Source organism: Odocoileus virginianus, chromosome 5, assembly GCF_023699985.2.
Source record: "Odocoileus virginianus isolate 20LAN1187 ecotype Illinois chromosome 5, Ovbor_1.2, whole genome shotgun sequence".
NCBI lineage: Eukaryota > Metazoa > Chordata > Mammalia > Artiodactyla > Cervidae > Odocoileus > Odocoileus virginianus.
In genome coordinates this window covers 85,410,073-85,429,448 of record NC_069678.1, presented here as the reverse complement: position 1 = coordinate 85,429,448, position 19,376 = coordinate 85,410,073, and the positions used below count along the sequence as shown (strand labels likewise).

General features: G+C 37.7%; 1 protein-coding gene across 18 annotated transcripts in view; it reads right to left on the bottom strand.

Moving 5' to 3' along the window:
• The window catches only part of SCMH1 (Scm polycomb group protein homolog 1), a 212,997-nt gene that overhangs the window by 42,044 nt on the left and 151,577 nt on the right, over positions 1–19,376 (bottom strand). For 16 of the 18 annotated variants that reach the window (XM_020914690.2, XM_070468345.1, XM_070468346.1 and 13 more), the window contains one exon: positions 2,662–2,894. The exons of the other annotated variants lie outside the window; for them this stretch is intronic. In XM_020914690.2, coding sequence (XP_020770349.2) covers positions 2,662–2,894 — 233 coding nt within the window. The remainder of the gene's footprint in view (positions 1–2,661; positions 2,895–19,376) is intronic. 18 annotated transcript variants of the gene reach the window in all.

The window sequence follows — 19,376 nt, the reverse complement described above, 5'->3', positions numbered from 1 at the left end:
CAATAATGTGAGCAGTAATAAAAATGATTTGAGAAAAATCTAGTATCTCCTCTATGCTGTTCTGGGCAATCTCTGGGGGAGGAAGATTGCAGAAGGTTGTTTTTTCCTCCAAGAAAAAGCCTTTCTGAAAGCAAGGAAAACATAACCATCACTGAGATCCAGTGATGATCATGATGAATTCATTCTTACTAAGTGATGAACTCATTTTTACTAAATGTCACGTGTAGGGTCCACTCTGGGAGCTGTATAAACCTGACTGCCTTCTGGGAGTTATCAGAGAGAAGGCCCAATGACAGCAGGCATATATACAGGATGGCTTTGCCTGTCAAAGCCATCATGCAAACTCTTATGGAACATTCAAAGCACACATAAGACATAGACATTTCCTCCTGTTTCTGATATTGCCACAAGTAAAAATCTAAATAAGCACTGAGTCAGGAAAGAAAGGAACTAGTTCAACTTTACTGAGTTGGTAGGATTTCATGGGGGTTCCTGAAGAAACAAACCTGGTGAGTTTTGGTTCCCAAATATTGGAGAAAAAAGCAGAAAGATGTAAAGCATTATTATTATTTGAGATTGGTGCATTTACATGTATTACATCTATTCATATGTTATCCATTCTATTGGTGAGAAAACTGGGGCTCCTAGCCTTACTCAAAGCTTTCTCAAAGTCAACACAGTGGTAACAACTGGAGATGAGATATAAATCTAAGTTTCTCTGGCTTCAAAGCCTATGCTCTTATTACAAGATCACTTTGCTTCAAAAATGAATATAAGGGTCATGGGTTAAGTAGAGGCCTATACACTTACAGGAATAGGCAAAATCACAGGAAGGGGAATTAGGGAGTCAAATGCCAGGCCATAAAATACAGTATTAGATGAAAGTTATTGCTTTTAAGAGGACTGGAAAGAAAAAGGACTTTGGTTACTATGTTTAGGACTTCCTGAAAGCAGAGCTGAAGCAATCACAGAATCATAGTTTTTAGCTTTGAAGGATCTTAAATGTTATTTAATCCAACTATATACCTAATACTTTTACATCCCACTCCTTAAAAACATCCATATCAGTACCTGGGTACTTGATGAAATACCTGATGAAATACCTCTAGTGATGGGAGATTACTACTTGCATTTTGAAATAGATTTAACTGTTCCTTTTATGTTGAGATAAAGCCTATTTGCTTGGGTTTCTGCTTATTGGTTCTTTCTGTCTTTGGAACCTCATGGACAAGTTTTCTCCCTTTTTAATCTGTCAAGGTGTCCTCACATCATCAAAAGCATGACTTCCCTGGCCTTGGAATTTCTAGAGCCTTCAGCATCTCTTCCATAACATGAGAATGAGAAGAGAGTAATGGAGACAAAAATGAATCAGGATCTGGGTTAAGGGTTAATGATAATAAGATCGGGAGTATTATGCATTACACAGAAGGATCAGGATGTGACATCAAGAATTCAAAACCAATAAATAAAGGATATTCTCAATTGGAAATCATCACTAAAATCATCTATCTGTCTATCTATCCATCCATCCATCCTGCATATATTGAACATTTCCCAAGAGATTGAGATATAGGGCATGGGCAGGAGAAAAAGAGAAGACTAGGTTCTTGACCTTCAGGAGCTTATATTCTAGAAAGACTGAGGCCAGCTGGAGCTAAGAAACAAAACAAACCCACCCACCCAATCAAACCTAGAGAAGAACTTAGGAAATTGGAATGGAATGCCTAAGGAGAACTGGGTATCATTTTCACACTGGAACTCAGGTAGTCTAGTTTGGGAGGGAGTTGCAGAGAAATTCTCTGAGACTTGAGAAGTGACTGGAGAAGATGATGCCAAAGGAAGCCTTAGAGAAGCAGCTGAGGAAGTTTCATATCAATGGTTTTCTGAGGGAAGATACACATGGAGACCTGGTCATGACTAAAAGGTGGTACTTTCAGTAACAGTGCTCAGTGAAGCTCAACCCAGCAGTTTTTTCCAACACCAGAGGTTGTGTTACCTTCCTTGGGAAATGTGAGAGAGTGAATATGTGATGGGGCAGCAGTGATCTTAGAACTAGAAGATCTGGAGATCCATCTCTGTAGCCTTTGCCATTGATTAGCTGTGTGACTGTAGGGAAGTCATTTCCCATCTCTAAGTCTCAATTTACTCGACTATTTAACATTAACACTACTTATCTCCTAGGGTTTTGTGAAGATCATATGATACGTAATGGTGTCAAGCACAGAGCCTGATCCTTAGTAAATATTCAATAATTTCCTTTTTTTTTCTTTTTAAAAAAAAGAAGGTATAGGGACAGGAAAATAAATACATTTACAGTGTCAGTTTTCTCCTTCTGTTGACATACCTGGGCATCCACTTTGTGTAGGTCAGTAACAATTAGGAGCAGAGCCTTTCATCTATTGAAGATATCAGACCAGAATTCCCATGAATGTAACTTTCAAAGTAAAAATTTGTTTCTTATCCATACTATCTTATCTCTAACATTACCAACTCCCAGCTAAATAGCTAAAGTAGGGATGACAATATAGGAGATTCTCCTTAAAAGAACACACAAGGTGGAGAATAGTGCCAGACACATTCCTTTCTAAGATGGATGGATATGGATGAGTTATCCTTTTATAACCATTTATCCCTTGCTGGAAAACCCACATTTTTACCTACCTTACTGCCAGGTTTGGGACCCCTCTTCTTTGGGAATTTCAAAGGCTCAGCTGACTTGGATGGGGTAGAGATGGGATGGGGAATTAGGGGCTTGGGTGTCCGGCCCCGCTTCTTTCCTGGTTTACGCCCCCTCTGCCCTGGTTGATGCTCCAAGACAGTTTTGGTGCTGCTGTGGATGCTGGGCTTCTCAGTGTTCACATCGGATGCAGGGTAGGGATTCTTTGGAATCACAACTGCAAGAAAAAGACTCATTCTAACACTCCCTCCTCCCACCTGCATCCCCATCCCAGCCAGAGGGAAAAAAAAAGACTTGCTACTTCTGCTTGGATAGTTTTATCCCAAGAAGCTAGTCTCTTGGTATCTGACCTAAAAGTTAGAAAATCTCAGAGGAGAATTGAATTTAGATTGGCCAGAATTGGAAGTTTTAATTATTTCTGGCTAATGTAGAAAAAATATTATGCGTTTCTTCCCAAAGAATCTAGTTAAAGCATATAAACAACCACAGACTCAGAGATGGAATGGCTCTTAGAAGCTTACAGTCTTCTCCTGCTAAGAATGAAGACCTGAGGCTCAGAGGAGGAAATGATACCTTCCCTAGCTTACACAGTGAGTTGGGATAAGGACTTATGTGTGGAAACCGGGTTCTGACAACCAAATCAGGGATTTTCTGAATCAATTTACTTAAAGTTTCAGTGTGATTATTGCAGTGAGGACTACCGAAACACATACAAATATATACATGTAATAGCATCTTTCCTTACCTTAAAAATTTGGAGTATAAGGTAAAGTTCAAATTCTTTATTCTGATATCCAAAGACTTTTGTGATTTGGCCCCTGCCTTGCTTTCCAGATATGTCTGATGTCATTTCCTATCACACACCCCCATGTTGTAGCGCCACTGTTTTCTGAATACCAGTTTGTTCAATTATGTTGAGTTCTCTATTCTTTCTGATCTGAATACATCAACACTCAGTTTTTGACACTCAGCTCCAGAATCACCACCTTACTGAGGCCTTGTCTAACAACTCCATCGGTGCTCCACCTGCTCTAAAACATTCTGCAGAGTACTTTCAATTTACTCCAATCATTCATCTCCTTAGCTGAGAATTTTTCAAGGTAAGCGATATCTAATTCATTCCACAAAGTTATTAAGCACTTACTACAGGCTATGCATTATTTGAAGTCCTGGGGTAGAACAGTGAACAAAACATAGTTTCCACTCTTATGGAGCTTACTGCCTAGTGGGGGAGACAGAAATTAGGCCAAAAAATACATAATATAATATTAGGTAAATGCCATGATTAAAACTAAAGCAAGTTAAGGAGACACAGAGGTGAGGAAAGTCCTCTTTGTGAAGGTGACATTTGCAAAGAGCTCCCAAATGAAATAAAGGCAAAGTCTTATGAAGAGCTGAGGGAAGAGCCATCCAGTAGATGGTATATAACAAGTGCAAAGATTCTGAGATGAGAACATATTACTGTGTTTGAGAAATGGAAAGAAGATCAGTATAGCTGGAATTGAGTGAGCAAAGGGGAGAGTGGTGGGAGATTAGGTAGAGGAGAAGTAGCAATAAGACTGTGTGGGATTTTGTAGACCCTGAAAATGAACCTAAATTTATCTTAAGTCTGAAGGGAAGCCATTGGAGAGTTTTGAGCAAGTGAGTGACAGGGCAGACTCAAAAGGGAACACTCCGGCTACTCTGGGAGGGGAGGGGACAAGAGTAGACCTTAGGAGACAAGCTAATAAAGTAGTTACAGTGGGCAGGTAGAAGACAGTATTTCTCATGCTTCCATGTAGTATCTAATAGATATGACAGTGTAGTGCTGCTGATCCAGCAACCAGAAAAAATCAGACAAATTACTTTAAAAGACAATGCACTGTTACAGAAATTATGAGGATTAGATGAACTGGAATTCCAGACCTGGATGAGGAGGGTTTTTTAAGTAGCTGACACTGTTTTCTTTCCTGAGCACATGTGCCAAATTTGGGCATGAATTAACAGTCAGTCTTGGCCTGTGCAGAGGAGCTCCATTGGAGGAAAGAGAAATTGATGAGGCTGCTATGATGAGGAGTTCCATGAAAATGGCCTATTTTTCCCATAGGACATATGCTGAGTTTTGAGCCTGCATGTTGGGGCTGCAAAGCTAGGCTGAGGGCCTCTAAAAAGGCAGAGTGAAAATTCCCATAATTTCGTGACTCCAGCAGACAAGGTCCCACCAGAAGGATGAGGTCTACTTCTAACACAGCCAATCTCCTCTTCAAGATAAATGCCTTATTTTGAAATTGTAAGGACTGAAAGGTCAAAGAACCAAGCCCTAAAACTCTCACAGGCAGGACAATTTCTTGTGGTTTTTCACGACTATGAAGATGAAGACCCATTAGGCTCTCAGTCGAGGTCCCAGGGCCTCGGAATATGGATATAAACCATAGTTAAATTCATATCTGAACCAGTTCAATCCATGATTAGACTGAAAGGATCAGGCCCTTATCCTATTAGCATAAAGGAAAGAGGAAAGAATTCTTTCTGATAGAAAATATCAGCTGGAATCTCAACACTTCTTTTATATGAAATATCCAGTGTGTGTGTGTGTAAGAGAGAAATATAAAAAAGAGTCAGAACAATGTGACTGATAATCAAGAAAAAATATAGACAATAGAAAACTCATGTATGATCCAGATAATGAAACAGACTTTAAACTAACCATAAGTAATATGGTTTTAAAAAGTAGAGGGAAAGATGAAAAAAATGTTAAGAAAAGATAATACTCACAGAAAACTGCAACCTTCATAACAAATTAAATGAACATACTAGAATAAAAACACAATATTAAAAATTAAGAATTCATTGGATGGATTTAAGGTAAAGAAGATCTAGCAGAAGAATTTAAAAATTTGAAGAAAAATCAACAGAAAACATGCAAAATGAAGCAAAAATACAGAAAAAAAAACCAGATAAATAGATTAGAACATTAGGGACATGTGGACACACTCAATAGATACAAAATATGAGTAACTATAATCCCTGTGAGAGAAGACAGAGAATGAGGTAAAACTATACTTGAAGACTAGTGAAAGAAGAGCTCAGCAATCCACAAGCAGCAAAAATACAAAAAAACCTCCAAACTATACCAAACCACATCACTGTGAAACTGCTGAAAATAAAATACATAAAATAAAGCGAAATGAAAGACAAAGATACATTTTTAAAAGCAGTTAAAGAAAAAAGGATTATTTTTACAGAATCAATTGACTTTGTAACAGAAACTATGAAAGTAAGAAGCAATAGTGTTTAATGACAGTTTTAAAGGGCTAAAATATGTAAACTGCCAACCCAGAGTTCTGTATCTAGTGAAAAATCACTGCAGATGGTGATTGCAGCCATGAAATTAAAAGATGCTTACTCCTTGGAAGGAAAGTTATGACCAACCTAGACAGCACATTAAAAAGCCAGAGACATTACTTTGTCAACAAAGGTCCATCTAGTCAAGGCTATGGTTTTTCCAGTAGTCATGTATGGATTTGAGAGTTGGACTATAAAGAAAGCTGAGTGCCAAAAAATTGATGCTTTTGAACCGTGGTGTTGGAGAAGACTCTTGAGAGTCCCTTGGACTGCAAGAAGATCCAACCAGTTCATCCTAAAGGAGATCAGTCTTGGGTGTTCATTGGAAGGACTGAAGCTGAAGCTGAAACTCCAATACTTTGGCCACCTGATGTGAAGAGCTGACTCATTTGAAAAGACCCTGATGCTGGGAAAGATTGAGGGCAGGAGGAGAAGGGGATGACAGAGGATGGATGGCATCACTGACCTGATGGACATGAGTTTGGGTGGACTTCAGGAGTTGGTGATGGACAGGGAGGCCTGGCGTGCTGAGGTTCATGGGGTCGCAAAGAGTCAGACACGACTGAGCAACTGAACTGAACTGATCCTTCAAAAATGAAGGTGAAAAAGTATAAAAACAACCTAAGTGTCCATCAACAGATGAATGAATAAAGAAGATGTCACACACACACACATACACACAGAGGAATACTATTCAGCCATAAAAAAGAATGAATTCTCTTTTGCCATTTGTAGCAACATGGATAGATTTGGAGGATATTATGCTAAGTGGAATAAGTCAGACAGAGAAAGAAAAATACTGTATTAGATATCTCTTATATGTGGAATCTAAAAAATACAACAAATTAGTGAATATAACAACAAAAAAGAAGCAGATTCCCAGATGCAGAGAACAAGCTAGTGACTTACAGTAGAGAGAGGGAACTGAGGAGGGGCAGCATAGATGTAGAGGGGAAAAAAAGAGGGTTACTATGGGATTATAAGAAATGATGATTTCTTCTAATCATCTGTGTGAAACTTTTGAAAACTGTAAAGCACAACAGAATTTAAAGACTCTTGCATGCAATTAAAATTTTTTAAAAAGGTGAAATAACACTTTCAGAAACATCAAAGCTGAGAGAATGTCACTAACAGACCTAAACTATAAGAAATAAAAAGGAAGTTCTTCAGGATAAAGAAGAGTAATCCCAGATGGAAAAATACAACTGTAGGAAGGAAGAGCATTAGAAGGGGTAAATATGTGGATAGATACAAGACAATATTGACTATTTAGAAAAAAAAAAATTTTTTTTAATGGCTTGTAGGGTTTATAGTACATGTACAGTTGACTCTTAAACAACATAGGTTTTAACTGTGTTTACAATTTGCATGCAAATTTTAAAAATAAATATGTACCACAGTTCTGCAGGATTCATGGTTTGGTTAAATCCATGGATGTACAACCATGGATATGGAGGGCTTGCTGTGAAGTTATATGCAGATTTCACTGTCCCTAATCTACACACTGTTTAAGGGTCAACTGTATTAGTAAATTATATAAAAGCAATAGCACAAAGGATGGTAGTAGTGGGGTAAATGGAGCCAAAATCTGTTAAGAACTTTGCATTATTTGGGGAGGGGCCAGAGAGCTTACCTAAGATGAACTTTATTAAGTTCAAAATATACAATTCCAGCTAGTTAAAAAATTCTAACAAGAATGCATCACTAAAAAAGCTGAGGAGAGAGAGATGGAATAATAAAACATGCTTGATTAATCCCAAAGACGGCAAGAAAGGAGGAACAAAGAAATGAGTAAGAACTCAAAGAGAAAACAAAAAGCAAAATACAAAATGACAGACTTTAACCCAAATAAATAATCACATTAAATATGAGTGGTTTGAATAAACTAAGAGAAAATAAACATACTAGACCCTAAAATCCCCAAGAACCCAATTATATCCATTTTATAAGATGGCACTGAAATATAAGAAAACTTAAAATATAATGATAGAGGAAGACAAAAACAAATAGATGGAAAAATACATATCCTGTGAATGTTAACCAAAGAAGGTTCAAGTTAATGGTTCAAGGCTATGTTAATATCAGACAAGACAGTCTTAATGCAGGAAGTATAACTAGACTAAAAAGAGATACTTCATCAAGATAAAATAGTCAATTCATATCACCCAAACGAAAAGGCAGTCTACTGAATGGGAGAAGATATTTGCAAATGATATCTCCAATAAGGGGTTAACATCCAAAATACACAAATATGAAACTCAACATAAAAAAAAAAAACCTGATTATCAAATGGGCAGAGGACCTGCAGAGATATTTTTCCAAAGAAGACATACAGACACATGAAAAGAAGCTCAACATCACTAATCATCAGTGCAATGCAAATCAAAACCACAATGAGATACCATTTCACATCTGTCAGAATGGCCATTACTCAAAAAAGAACAAATAACAGGTGTTGGCAAGGATATGGAGAAAAGAGAAACCTCATTCACTGTTCAGTGGGAATATAAATTGGTGCAGTCACTATGGGAAACAGCATTCTTATAAAAATTAAAACCAGAACTGCCATATGATCCAGCAAATTAACTTCTGGGTATTTACCCAAAGAAAACAAAAACAATTAATTTGAAAAGGCATATAAAAAAAAAGGAAAAGGCATATGCACACCAACATTCACAGTATTATTGTTTACAATAGCCAAGATATGGAAACAACCTACATGTCCATTGATGGATGAATGGCTAAAGAAAATGTGGTATACATATATAATGGAGTATTGATTCAACTATGAAAAAAGAGATCTTTCCATTTGCAACAACATGGACAAATCTAGAAGGTATGCTAAGTGAAGTAAATCAGACAAAGACAAATACTTATGATCTCATATGTGGAATCTAAAAAATAAAACAAAAAACAAAAACAGAATCTTAGGTACAACAGAACAAATTAGTGATTGAGAGAGAGGAGGGCAGTGGAGGAGTGATAAAACAGGAGAAGGGGATTAAGAGGCACAAAACCCCAGTAATAAAACAAGTCCTTGGGGATGTAATATACAGTATAAGAAATACAGTCAATAATGTTTTAATAGCTTTGTGGGGGGATAGATGGTTTCTAGATTCATCATGGTGATCATTTCAAAATATATACAAATATCAAATCACCATGGAGCACACCTGAAATAAACATATTATACATCAACTATATTTAATTTAAAAAAACTCCAGTTAAAGTGGAAATGAAACAAACTAAAATTACTTATAAATGATAATTATAGCAAAAGATAGTCAATTCAAAAGGAAGCTATAATAACCTTATATTTATATGTACCTAACAATACAAAATATAAAAGCAAAACTTAAAGAACTAAAAGGAGAAATAGAAAAGCCATAATTATGAGTTGGAGATCTCTGACACATTTCTCAGTTGCTGGTTAAGTCAAGAATGTGAGGAAGTGGGAAGCTGCGGCTCAGTGCTCTGTGATGACCTTGAAGGGTGTGGCTAAGACTCCGTGCTCCCAATGCTTGGGGCCTGGGTTTGATCCCTAGTCCCAGGGACTGAGGAGCCTGGTGGGCTGCCGTCTATGGGGTTGCACAGAGTCGGACACGACTGAAGTGACTGAGCAGCAGCAGTAGCAGCAGCAGCAGGGAACTAGATCCTACATGCCGCAACCTAAGAGTTCGCACGTTACAACTAAGAGTTTGCATGCTAGAACAAAAGATCTTGGATGCTGCAACTAAAGATCCCATGTACCGCAACTAAGACCCAGCACAGCCAAATAACTAACTAAATAAAGTATTAAAAAAAAAGAATGTGAAAATATAAATAAGGATAGAAAATATTTGAATACAATCAACTAACTAGTAACATAAATAACTAATTAACAAGTGTGTGTGCTTAGTCGCTCAGTCGTGTCTGACTCTTTGCAACCCCATGGACTGTAGCCCACCAGGCTCTTCTGTCCATGGGGATTCTCCAGGCAAGATTACTGGAATGGGTTGCCATGCCCTCCTCCAGGGGATCTTCCCAACCCAGGGATCCCAACCCCAGGTCTCCCGCATTGCAAGCGGATTCTATACTGTCTGAGCCACCAGGGAAGCCCAAGAATCTTGCAGTGTCTGCAGGATCCCTTCTCCAGGGGATCTTCCCGATCCAGGAACTGAACTGCAGTCTCCTGCATTGCAGGTGGATTCTTTACCAGCTGAGCTACACAGGAACTACTAATTAACATAAATAACCAAATAACAGGTTAACCAACCAATCTAATTGACACATACAGGACATTATACCCAAAAAGTACAGAATACACATTCTTTTCAAATGTTTATGTAATGTACTGGGTGAAAAACCAATTCTCAATAAAGTACAAAGAACTGAAATAATAAAGAATATGTTCTCTAATCACATGGAATTTAAATAGAAATCAATAACAAAAATAAAATTAAAAGATCCAGTGTTAAGAAATTAAGTGGCATACACGCTAGTGGTAAAGAACCCACCTGCCAATGCAGGAGACATAAGACACACAGGTTTGATCCCAGGGTAGGAAGATCCCCTGGAGAAGGGCATGGCAACCTATTCCAGTATTCTTGCCTGGAGAATCCCGAGGACAGAGGAGCCTGGCGGGCTACAGTCCATAGGGTCGCACAGAGTCAGACACAACTGAAGCGACTTGGCACACATGTGGCACACACATACTTGTAAATAACTCATATCAAAGAAATAAAATGTAAGTAAAAAAATTTTTAAGAACTTAAAATTCATGAAAATATAGGTATACAAACATGTGAGATTTAACTAAATCACACTCAAAGGGAAGTTTACAGCTATAAATGTTTATATTAAAAGAAAAGAAAGGTTACATATCAATGATTTAAGCTTCTATTTCAGAAAGCTAAGAAAAGAAGAGCAAACTAAATTCAAAGAAAGTAAAATTAAGGACACAATAGAGATGAGTGGATAAGTCAATGAAAACAGAAAATGGACATACAGTAGAGATATTAACAAAGTTAAAGCCCGATCCTTTGAAAAGAGAATCCTTTAACAAGACTGATTATAAGAAATACAACCCCCACCCTACAATCTACAAGTATCAAGAATAAAAGAGGAGGTTTCACCATAGATCTTTCAGACATTAAGAAGATAGTAACAGGATATTATAAATAATTTTATGCAACTAAATTAGGAAATTTATATGAAATGGGAGATTTCCTTGAAAAAATACAACTTACTAAAATAGACACAAGACTGGGGATGTGCCAGTTCTCAGCATGGTGGTTGCCTGGCCCTCTGGGTCAGGTGTTCCCAAGACTGCCTCCTCTGGCTCCTGGGTGTCCTGTGATTAATCAGCGTCAGTCACCACGGGACCTTGGGGAGCTGCCGCCAGTAGTGGTGAAGAGACACAGTGAGAGGGCCTCAGTGTGGGACAATATATTTGTAAAGATCCAAAAATAAATGATGTTACACAAGAACCAGTTAACTATACAAACTACATAGCTCATGATCAGATGAGAGTACAGTCATCTGATTTATAATAAAGGAACCACTGTAATTCTGGGGCAGGAAGGGGACCATGGACTCTTCAATAAAATTGCGGGGAGTCAAACAGATATCCATATATAACCATATACTTCATTCCAGATACAAAAATTAATGTGAAAGTTAAAATTTTCAGAAGAACACAGAGGGGAATATCTTCAAAATGCTGGGATAATAAAGATTTATTAAACAAAACACACACTATTAATATAAAAGTTTGACACATATGATTTCATTAAAACAAAAAAATTTCTCCGCAGCAACAGAAAACATTTATTTTTCAAAAAGTGAAAAACAAATCCAGGAAGTGGAAAAAGATATATAAAACACATATGTCCAGAATATATTTTTAAAAAATCCTAAAAATCTGTAACAAAAGTTTCATAATCCAATTTTAAAAATGGGTAAGACTTGAAAAATGGTAACACAGGCATGCTGCAGTCCATGGGGTTGCAAAGAGTCGGACATGACTGAGTGACTGAACTGACTGAAGACTTGAAAAGCCATGTTACAAAAATGAATATATAAATATCAACAGGATATGAAAAGTTGTTGAATATTATTAGTTATCAGGAAAATGCAAGTTAAAACTAAAGATATTAAATCTCCACCAACTGCTAAAATTGAAAAGACTGATATTACCTATCATTGTTGAGGAAAACGAGGCAAGTAGAACTGTATGTTGTGAGACTGCAAATCATTTTCAAAGATTGTTTAGCTTTATACTCTATCACCCGACAACTTCACACTTCAATATATAACCAAGAGAAATGAGGTATGATCACCAAAGATATGTAATAGAATGTTCACAGTAGCATTTTTCAAGATGACTCCCCTGGGGATATTGCAGGCATTATCTGTCTGAAGATGCACCTACACTAGGATTCAGCAATTTCAATCTAAGGTATAAATGCCAGAGAAATTCTTGAACTGATGTACACTGAGGTATGTGTAAAAGAATGTTTACAGCAGTATTATATGTAATGACTGAGAACTCGAAATGACCCAAATGTCCCTTACTGGTGAATGGATTTTTAAAGTGTTATATGGTTAGCAGTTTTCCAAGTTAAGTCTGGAAGCCTCTGGGCGGGGGCAGGGGATGGTTCTTAAAATTCTTCTGAAGGTCTGTAAAATCAAAATTATTTTCATGATGTTAAAACATTTGCCTTTTTCATTCTCATTCTCTCACAGTAGAATTTTCCAGATGCTATAAGAGTAATATCATCACTTTGACAGCTAATGGCATGTGTGCCAGTATATTCTTACGTTTTAAAACATTCTTAAAGCTTTAATTTCTAGTGTACTAACGTGAATAATTCACATAAATAAAAAGCCTTCCGGTTAAGGACATAAAAGTTTCCTGATACTGAAAGTTTTGAGAACTACTGATCTATAATCACTTCCTTTCCCTTCTCTTTCCAACACACTAGAAAGAAACCCAATCCAATTCGCTACATGTTCTATACCTAAACTTGAGTAACTGAACATGGCAAACATTCAAACTGATTCAGTTCAGTTGAGTCATTCAGTTGTGGCCAACTCTTTGTGACCCCATGGACTATATAGCACTCCAGGCTTCCCTGTCCACCACCAACTCTTGGAGCCTACTCAAACTCATGCCCATTGAGTCGGTGATTCCATCCATTTCATCCTCTGTTGTCCCCTTCTCCTCCTGCCTTCAATCTTTCCCAGCACCAGGGTCTTTTCAAATGAGTCAGTCCTTCGCATTAGGTGGCCAAAGTATTGGAGTTTCAGCTTCAGCATCAGTCCTTCCAATGAATATTCAGGACTGACGGCCTTTAGGATGGCCTGGTTGAATCTCCTTGCTGTCCAAGGGACTCTCAAGAGTCTTCTCCAACACCATAATTCAAAAACATCAATTCTTTGGCGCTCAGCTTTCTTTATAGTCCAATTCTTCACATCCATACATGACTACAGGAAAAACCATAGCTTTGACTAGACAGACCTTTGTTGGCAAAGTAATGTCTCTGCTTTTTAATATGCTGTCTAGGTTGGTCAGAGCTTTTCTTCCAAGGAGCAAGTGTCTTTTAATTTCATGGCTGTAGTCACCATCTACAGTGATTTTGGAGGCCTCCAAAATAAAGTCTCTCACTGTTTCCATTGTTTCCCCATCTATTCACCAGGAAGGGATGGGACCAGATGCCATTATCTTAGTTTTCCGAATGTTGAGTTTTAAGCCAACTTTTCACTCTCCTCTTTCACTTTCATCAAGAGGCTCTTTAGTTCTTTGCTTTCTGCCATAAGTGTGGTGTCATCTGCCTATCTGAGGTTATTGATATTTCTCCCAGCAATCTTGATTTCAGCTTGTGCTTCATCCACCCTGGCATTTCACATGATGTACTCTGCATATAAGTTAAATAAGCAGGGTGACAAAATACAGCCTTGACATACTCCTTTCTCTATTTGGAACCAGTCTGTTGTTCCATGTCCAGTTCTAACTGTTGCTTCCTGACCTGCATACAGATTTCCCAAGAGGCAGGTCAGGTGGTCTGGTATTCCCTTTAAGAGTTTTCCACAGTTTGTTGTGATCCACACAGTCAAAGACTTTAGCAAAGTCAATAAAGCAGAAGCAGATGCTTTTCTGGAACTCTTGCTTTTTCGATGATTCAATGGATGTTGGCAATTTGATCTCTGGTTCCTCTGCCTTTTCTAAAACCAGCTTGAACATCTGGAAGTTCATGGTTCACGTACTGTTGAAGCCTGGCTTGGAGAACTTTGAGTATCACTTACTGATTACTATAGACCATAAGACTGCCCCATATATTTCTAGTAACAAACATGGAATCTGAGCTTATCAGGGAGGAAAGAGATTTACTTTGGAATTCCTACCAATCACATGAAAAGAGGCTGACCGAGTTCTTACTTGGTACCCAGAACATGTTTGCAAAATAAGAAAGGAAACAGATATAAGAGAAGAACTGAATGGGCTTTAATTGGCTTCATAAGTACCAGAAAGCAGTTCTTCTTTCCCTGAAGGCTAGAAATAAAAGTTCATGATGCCAAATGGCAAAGAAGTTGCTCTCTCTGGCCTGAACGATACAGACAGAAGAAACTAACCAATTATACTTAACAGTTCTGAAAAATCAGGGCATGCTATTCATGTGTGAGTAGCTAGCAGTGAGATTAAGCTTCATACTAATTTAAAAGTGTCTTAATAATGAATTTCTTAAGCTATCCTGAGGGATTCCAGTATTTTGAGGTTTTCCCCATCAGGAAGCCCTGTCCTGCCATATTCTAAGTTAATTATCCTAGAGGAAAAAAAATTGAGGTGATGTCAGGGGACCAGGGATTTAATTCTAGTTCTGTCCCTTATGGTGTGACATTGAATTTGTCATTTAAACACAATCTTCTCTTATTTTCCACATGCAGATAATTAAATAATTTAATGCCTGTCCTACTTCAGAGAAAGATGAAAGACTGGAATATTCTCCAATATATTTTGATGCCACTAAGGTTGACAGAGTTACTCCCTTAATCAACAACACTTTGACAAAATTCTTGTACACTTGTGATTTCACATGGCCTTCATAATCTTGCGAAGGCTGACATTATCATCCCCTTTGACAAACAAGGAAAGCAAGCCTCAGAGAAGTTAAGAGTGGCAGACCCAGGCATGATTCTAGCCTTTGGGATCTTCTCTGCACACATTCTGTCAGGTAGCTGAGGAGGAAGGAAGCAATCTCTTCTTTCCAGAGCCCAAGAAGTGGCAAATTAAATTATATTAATTTGACTGTATCAGTAAACTTCAGCTAATTTTTTCACTGGAAATTTAGCAAATATTAAGTACCAAGGTTTACCAATTATCTAAGGTGAAAAAATCCCCAACACGATCCCTGTCTTAGAGGAGCACAATCTAGAGATGGTTAGAAGTAGATCTTTATACAATAATCACAACTCAGTGGCTATGGACTCGGAGAGGGAAGATGAACCTGGAACACACTGGTCAGGAAACAATGGGGCCCCTCAAAAGGACATATGAGACAACTTCAAGGAGCTTCTACTTGCTACACCTAGGGCAATTTGAAAATCAAAACATAATGATAATAAGAAAAGTGAAAGTGTAGTGGCTCAGTTGTGTCTGACTCTTTGCGATCCTATGGACTGTAGCCTACCAGGCTTCTCCATCCATGGGATTTTCTAGGCAAGAGTGCTGGAGTGGGTTGCCATTTCCTTCTCCAGAGGATCTTTCCAACCCAGGGATTGAACCCGGGTATCCCGCATTGTAAGCAGATGCTTTACCATCTGAGCCACCAGGAAAGTCCTGATAATAAGAAATAATTACTAAATAAGTAAGACTCAAGAGTCCATACTGAATTACAGAAGAGAAGGAAAAACTCTTGATTACAGTAGAATCTCAAGTAACACATGTGGAAGAAATGAGGGAATTAGAAAATAGCCATTTGGGCAATAACTGATTCAAGCATACTCATCAGTGGATGCTAAAACTATTACGTGAAAGTATGAGGAGAAACAGGATATTTATTGTCTGAACATATTTATCTACAAGACTATTAACTAATTACCTAATTACAAAAGAATGAAGTGAAGAAATGTGGTAGATACTACCTGAACCAAGTAATCCAAATTACTATCTGCAGTTAGGACAAATGATATCATGTATCCCCAAATACAATGCCTTGAGAAGACTGTCCCTTGTAGAGTATTGCTGTCAAAAAAGCATAATCTGAATCTAATCATGAGGTAACATTAGACACACCCAAATAGAGACCCATTCTATAAAATAACTGGACAAATATTTATAAAGAAATATTAAGGTCATGAAAGACAAATAATAATGATGAAAGAACTGTTTTAGATTAATGGAGACTAAAGAGACATGACAAGTATAACTCATGATCCAGAATTTTCTTTTGGGACAACTGACAAAATATGAATAAAGTTTACTGATTAGCCATTGATACTGTACTGATACTAATTTTCTAGTTTTAATAACTGTAGAAGGTCTGTAGACTAGCTCTTAATACTATACTGATAATAATTTTCTAATTTTAACAGATGCACTTATGTCTATGGAGACATTTGCCCTTGTTTTTAGAAAACACTCACTAAGGTCTTTGATAGTAAAGGGACATGATGCATGCAAGTCACTGCCAAATGGTTCAGAAAAAATATGTATTATATATTGAGAGAGATTAATAATGCAAATATGATAAAATGTTAATATTTGGAAAATCTTGGTGAAAGGTATAAGGGAATTCTTTGTACTACTGTTGCAATTTTTCTGTAAAGCTGAAATTATGTCGAAACAAAAAATTACAAAAAGATTCGAGTGTGATGCCAAAATATACACACATGGGGTTGTAAGAACCTGGAGGAGGAAGTGACTAACTCTGCAAAGGAAGGCAAGGAAGCAAAGGAGATGGACAAGACAGACTTGTCACGCAAGATTTCAAAGTGATATTTTAACTAATCTTTTTTTGTTATGCCACATGGCTTGTGGGATCTGTTCCCCAGCCAGGGACTGAACCAAGATCACTGCAGTGAAAGCCTGGACTCCTAACACTAGGCCACCAGAGAACTCCCTTAACTAATCTTTGAAGAATTAATGGTTTTTACATTAGAAAAGGGCAAGGGTGGAAGGTGAATAGAATATTTCAAACAGAGGAGACAGTATGTAGAAAAGCACGGAACTGAAAAAACATGGTTATATGAGGACCTGTGGGTAGTTCCATGTGGCTTAAGTCCATAGGAAGGAGAAAAGATGCTGGTGGGGCAGCTTGAGAAGAGTGCATGTGACACTTACACAACTTTCCAGCTCTAATACAAAAGTATTCTGCCAACAGACAAAGGAGTAGTTACCATGACTCTACAAATGGAAAAGATAATGATGAGTTTCACTCTAAAGGAAGAAGCACATCTAAGTTAGGGTAGTAGAACATAAAGATGTATATAACTGGCCTCCTCTCTTTGATAAACTTTTGATATGTGCACATATGTGTATACCTATTCTTATTTCCTTGGCCATTATAATGATCAATAATGTCACTAAAAGGCAGACAGAAACTGTTAAGACCAAGAATGAAGAAAAGAAGTAGTTGACAAATGATAATGATAATTCCTTTAAGCAAAATTACTCCAATGTTTACTGAGCACCTGCTATGAAAGTGATGCCATACTACATGCAATGGTGGTATGGACAATCACTGTCATTAACTTACTAGAGTGTATAAGTAGTATATAGTTAGTTAGTTAGTTAAGTCACTCAGTCGTATCCCACTCTTTGTGACCCCGTGGACTGTAGACCACCAGGCTCCTCCATCCATGGGATTCTCCAGGCAATAATACTGGAGTGGGTTGCCATTTCCTTCTCCAGGGGATCTTCCTGACCCAGGGATCGAACCCAGGTCTCCTGCATTGCAGGCAGACGTTTTAACCTCTGAGCCACCTGGAAAGCTTCCATAAGTAGTATATATATATATATACACACACTATATATATATAAGTAGTATATACTGGCAGTCAAAACAATGGACTTTGAAGTCTTGCCTATGAAGCCTATATTATTATCTTTAACTTATTAGGTAACTTAAACTTGAGTAACTTGGCTAAGGTCACATAAGTAATGAAGCAGGACTGAAATTTAAATCCAGAATGTCTAAAGTCCTTGCTCTTTTCATCACATTAAAATTTCCTCTAACTCGAGATCCATTCATTCGCTCACTTGTTCATTCATTTCTCCAACAAACATTCTACATTGAGAATACATTATATGGTAGGCTCTATAGTATAATCCAGGCATATAAGTAAATAAAAAGGTAATCTTAGCTAATGACAAATCTATGAAGAGAGTAAAACAGAGCAATGTGATGGAGGGTGACTGAGGAATGGTCAAGAAAGGCTCTTTGAGAAGGTGACATTTGGAGTGATAGGCATGACAGGAAGGAATCAGGCATGTAAGGATCTAGGGCAGAGTGCTCCAGGCAGTGGAGACAGCAGGTATAAAGGCCCCCCCGCCCCAAAATAATGAACTTCACTTGTTTAAGAAACAACACGCCAGAGAGACTGCAGAAGGGTGAATGGAGGAAATCTTTTCCAGCATCAAGGTCTTTCCTAATGAGTCAGTTTTTGGCATCAGGTGGCCGAAGTATTGGGAGTTTCTGCTTCAGCATCAGTCCTTCCAATGAATATTCAGGGTTGATTTCCTTTAGGATTGACTGGTTTGATCTCCTTGCTGTCCAAGGGACTCTCAAGAGTCTTCTCCAACACCACAGTTCAAAAGGATCAATTCTTTGCCACTTGGCCTTCTTTATGGTCCAACTCTCACATCCATACATGACTACTGGAAAAGCCACAGCATTGACTATATGAACCTTTGTTGACAAAGTAATGTCTCTGCTTTTTAATATGCTGTGTATGTTTGTCATAGCTTTTCTTTCAAGGATCAAGCAGTCACCATCTGCAGTGATTTTGACCAAAAACTATAAAGTCTGTCAGTTTCCATTTTTCCCCCATCCATTTGCCATGAAGTGATGGGACCAGATGCCATGATCTTAAGTTTTCTGAATGTTGAGTTTTAAGCCAGCTTTTTCACTCTTCTCTTTCACCTTCATCAAGAGGCTCTTTAGTTCTTTACTTTCTACCATTATGGTGGTGTCATCTGCATATCTGAGGTTACTGATATTTCTACCGGCAATATTGATTCCAGTTTATGCTTCATCCAGCCGGACATTTCACATGATGTATTCTGCATATAAGTTAAATAAGTAGGGTAACACTACACAGCCTTGATGTACTCCTTTCCTAATTTTGAATCAGTCCATTGTTCCATGTCTGGTTTTAACTGTTGCTTCTTGACCTG